Below are 3792 nucleotides of genomic sequence, written 5' to 3'. Positions count from 1 at the left end.
TGCATGGTATTAATAGCAATCTAGTCCATGGTATTTGTCCCATAGTATTTTTCCCACAGGTTTCACCTAAATATAACCCATTTCATGAGTGTTCGTAAATATAAGGTGAATTATGGAGTAAATATAAAAGAATGTTTTATTTGTTTACCATCCCTCTAGTTTATTTATATTTTTATTAATTTACCATACCTCTGTTACAAATATGGTCTTTGGCCCATAGGATTCACTTAAATAAAACCTCTTTCTTGAGCCTTCATAAATAGAACGAGGGTTATGGACTAAATATAAAAAGAGGTTTTATTTATTTACCATACGTCTAGTTTATTTATATTTTTATTTATTTACCATACCTTTTGAGTAAGTATAAAAAGACGTTTTATTTATTTACCGTACCTCCACTTTACTTATATTTTTATTTGTTTACACCAGGTGACTTATGGAGTAAATATAAAAAATGTTTTATTTATTTACCATGCCTCTCATTTATTTATATTTTTATTAATTTACCATACCTCTTTTATAAATATGGTATTTGGCCCATAGGATTCAGTTAAATAAAACCTATTCTTGAAAATGGGCGAATGGATTCACTTAAATAAAACCTATTCTTGAAAATGGGCGAATGGAAGGTTGTAACTCCTAATTTCAAGGGCTAAATTTACTTTTTTTACCCTCTCCCTTAAAATAAGGTGGGCTATTTGAGGTGATTTGTAAAAATGTACTATGATACAAAATATTTTCCCACTAAAAATTTAAAACCCCTTAATTTCGCCAAAGGGCGAACATTCGCCCCTAAAATTATCCTTGGTCAAAGCATATTCCAATCAAATATCATTTTGTAAGACAGGTTATCACTGAAAGGGGAGTTTCTCTTGAAAAGGTGCATACAAAGGAGAACTGTGCAGACATGTTCACGAAACCAGTTTTGTTGGAGAAGCTACGCTGGTGTTTGGCTTCTCTTGGCTTGCAAAAAAGATAAAATAATAATAACAGGGCATCAAGCGAATTGTTGTCAAGGTGGAGATTGTTGAGATTTTCTGTTTTAGTCAAATAGGCAAAAATCTCTGAAGGATGACAACAATAGGGATTCAGTGCCTAGATTAGCTCCAGGTTGTTGGGAGGGAGTTAATGCCTCCTATATTTGATGTGAGGGAGTTATGAGGCTGTTAGATTCTCTATGCTATATAACAGGCAGTCATTCGGATGATTTGCTAAGAGTGTGTGAGGATTTCTTGATGTAATCTCCAAATTTGATTAATATATTCCTGATGCCTATGTTTGGTGGACGTAGCCCAGATTGGTTGGGTGAACCACGTTAAATCTTGTGTTTATGTGCTTTATTTTTCTGCTGTGTGTATTTATGTTTGCTGTGCACCTGATCCAACAGAGGATTCTCGGAAAATTTTCACAGGGCCGGTGCGTATCCCGCAAGTGATGTTCAAACTTAAGCACCTTAAGATTGCAGGGTCTGTGTTTGATAAACCCCGAAACACATTTACTGAAAGTCATATTATTCCAACCAACATTCATCGTATTTTGATTCTTAAAGGCATGAAGGACATGAACAATGGTCAAAAGAATTAATTCAAAAACGACGACAAAAGAACTACGGCCTTACCAGGTTCAGAACCTCTACAAGTGCTTTTATGTGGGTGTCATCTAGAGACTGAATATTCTCCTCCACCCATTTCCCAAGCACCAAATCAAGTTCCAGCAAACCCCTTTGCTTGCTTCTATATAACAACCTGCATCAATCAATCATATCTCCTGAATGAATCCAGTAATGACATTGAAACAAGATAAAATCAATCACACATATAATTTCGTATCATATAAGTATTCAGTTTAACCACAAGGACAATAATCAAGCGAGGATTGATGGGAAATTTACTGATTTAGGAAACGGCGTTTGTTTTCGTCAAGGATATGACCTGTAGGATTTGAACTCCCAACCTCAGATTCAGTGGAGAACCGCAGGGATAACCCTGCAGTTGTATTGCCATATTCACTGTGAAAACAACATCAATAAATAAAAAGCAGCAGTTGGACGATCAATACACTGGAAAATCAACAATGATGTATACAGGGATGGGTTGATTGACTGTACCTGCGGAATAGAGGGGCAAATTTTCTTGCCTGGGCGAGGTTGGGTGTTCGATCCGCGTTGCGGAGCAATACTGCTGCCCGTTGGCAATGAACGAATGCCCTTTTGATCCCAGCCATGGCTTTCGGTCGATTAACTCTGCCGACCACTCCAGAATAAATGTTTTGAAGTTCGCGTAGGTATAGTTATATACACAGCGTAAAATACAAATATGGAGCTAAGTAAGACACGATAACACCAGAAGAAATGTTTGAAATTCGCGCATATGTAGTGATCTGTGCACAGTGTCAAAAAAACATATGGAGCTAAGGAAGACACGACAATTTAGAAAATGGTTGGTCTCTTCGCTAACCGCTAAAAGGGATTTTCAGTGTGACAACCTTTTTTTCATCGTAATTTTTTTCAATTCGAAACTCTCTAGTCAGAACCACATTGGTTTTGTTCCTTCTACTCTGTAATGAGATATTTGTCCTATTGTGCTTCCTTCTTTGTCTTTGCCACTATCTTTGTTTTCTCTTTGCGGGATTCCTTTTTGCCTCTGTTTCTATCTCTTTCTCTTCGACTTCTTTAGTAACTCTAAGCTGAAAGGCACCCGCTGCAAGTTCAGGGAATTGGTGCACACACTATCCATGTTGTTTACTATCTCCATCTAAGTGTTACAAAATCGCCATGATCGTATCTCACCTTTCATATTCTTTGGCTTTGGTTAATGGGTTGTCTTCCAACAGTGGACTTCATCAACACAAAAATCATATATTTAACCATAAAGAACTCTCTCTCTCTGTTGGTAGACAACTCTACATTCATTGACATGTTGAACGTTTGGTAGGAGGAATTGAACTGCATGGAATGATCCAATTGAAATTGAATCTTGAAAATAATCCGGAATGGGAGGTTGACCTCCCAGAGAAACTGAGAACACATCAACTCCGTCATGTATCCCTTCATCGAATGCTGCAAGAATATCTGCATCATAGCAATTGTAGCCGCTTGAATCTGTAGGCCAACAAACTTTATAACTTGCAACTCTAGCATGAGGGGCTCCTCCTTTTGCAATCCCTTTTGCATGTCGATATATACTTGCATTTTTCACGAAATTCCCCCCTGCTGTAGACAGAGTATGAGTTCCATGTCCAGATTTGTCTCGCGCAATGAATATCACAATCTATCCAGATCCTACTCTACAACAGCAAGTGGGGAAGAAGAAATGAGCCCTTCCTAAACCCAACAACCCATGGCTATCACAATCTATGTATATCGTACTCTGCAGCGACAAGTGGGGAAGAAGAAATGAACCCCTCCTATGTAAGGACTCTGGACACCACATATCTCCACAATGGTATGATATTGTCCACTTTGGGCCTAAGCCCTCATGGATTTGCTTTTGGACTTACCCCAAAAGGCCTCATCCCAATGGAGATATTTGTCCATCCTTATATACCCATGATCCTCCCCACTTCTAATCAATGTGGGACTTTGGTCGTATACCCAACAATCCTCCCCTCGAACAAAGGACCATCGAGCCTCCCCTCAAACGATTATCCAAACGTCCACTCTCTACCAACTAGGATTCTCCGCTCCAATGCGTTGGAAGCACACGCCTTACATGGAGCATCACCTGCCTCGAGAGCTTGCTCTATCCCAGGTCAACTCCTCTTCACCGTGTTGGGACCAGGACACGTCCATGA

General features: G+C 38.8%; 1 protein-coding gene across 1 annotated transcript; it reads right to left on the bottom strand.

The window, feature by feature from the left end:
• Positions 1 to 1419: 1419 nt before the first annotated feature.
• LOC149165447 (succinate dehydrogenase assembly factor 2, mitochondrial-like) lies at positions 1420 to 2480 on the bottom strand. The gene is made up of 3 exons (XM_089431139.1): positions 2108 to 2480; positions 1892 to 2008; positions 1420 to 1745 (listed from the first exon to the last, which is right to left on the bottom strand). The coding sequence occupies exons 1-3, from the start codon at positions 2221 to 2223 to the stop codon at positions 1607 to 1609; spliced, it is 372 nt and encodes a 123-aa protein (XP_089287265.1). The 5' UTR covers positions 2224 to 2480; the 3' UTR covers positions 1420 to 1606.
• Positions 2481 to 3792: the final 1312 nt, after the last annotated feature.

This window comes from Pinus tabuliformis, chromosome 5_1, assembly GCF_031772625.1.
Source record: "Pinus tabuliformis cultivar Carrire ecotype Pingquan chromosome 5_1, CPIR1, whole genome shotgun sequence".
Classification (NCBI taxonomy): domain Eukaryota; kingdom Viridiplantae; phylum Streptophyta; class Pinopsida; order Pinales; family Pinaceae; genus Pinus; species Pinus tabuliformis.
This window is presented reverse-complemented; position numbering and strand designations above follow the sequence as displayed.

Bases quoted from the DNA above. Each gene is read 5' to 3' on its own strand.
- LOC149165447 (XM_089431139.1), bottom strand. From the start codon at position 2,223: ATGGCTGGGATCAAAAGGGCATTCGTTCATTGCCAACGGGCAGCAGTA. The intron at 2,009-2,107 runs GTACAGTCAATC...TTGTTTTCACAG, and splicing joins TTTGCCCCTCTATTCCGCAG to TGAATATGGCAATACAACTG. The intron at 1,746-1,891 runs GTAAATTTCCCA...TGATTGATGCAG, and splicing joins AAACGCCGTTTCCTAAATCA to GTTGTTATATAGAAGCAAGC.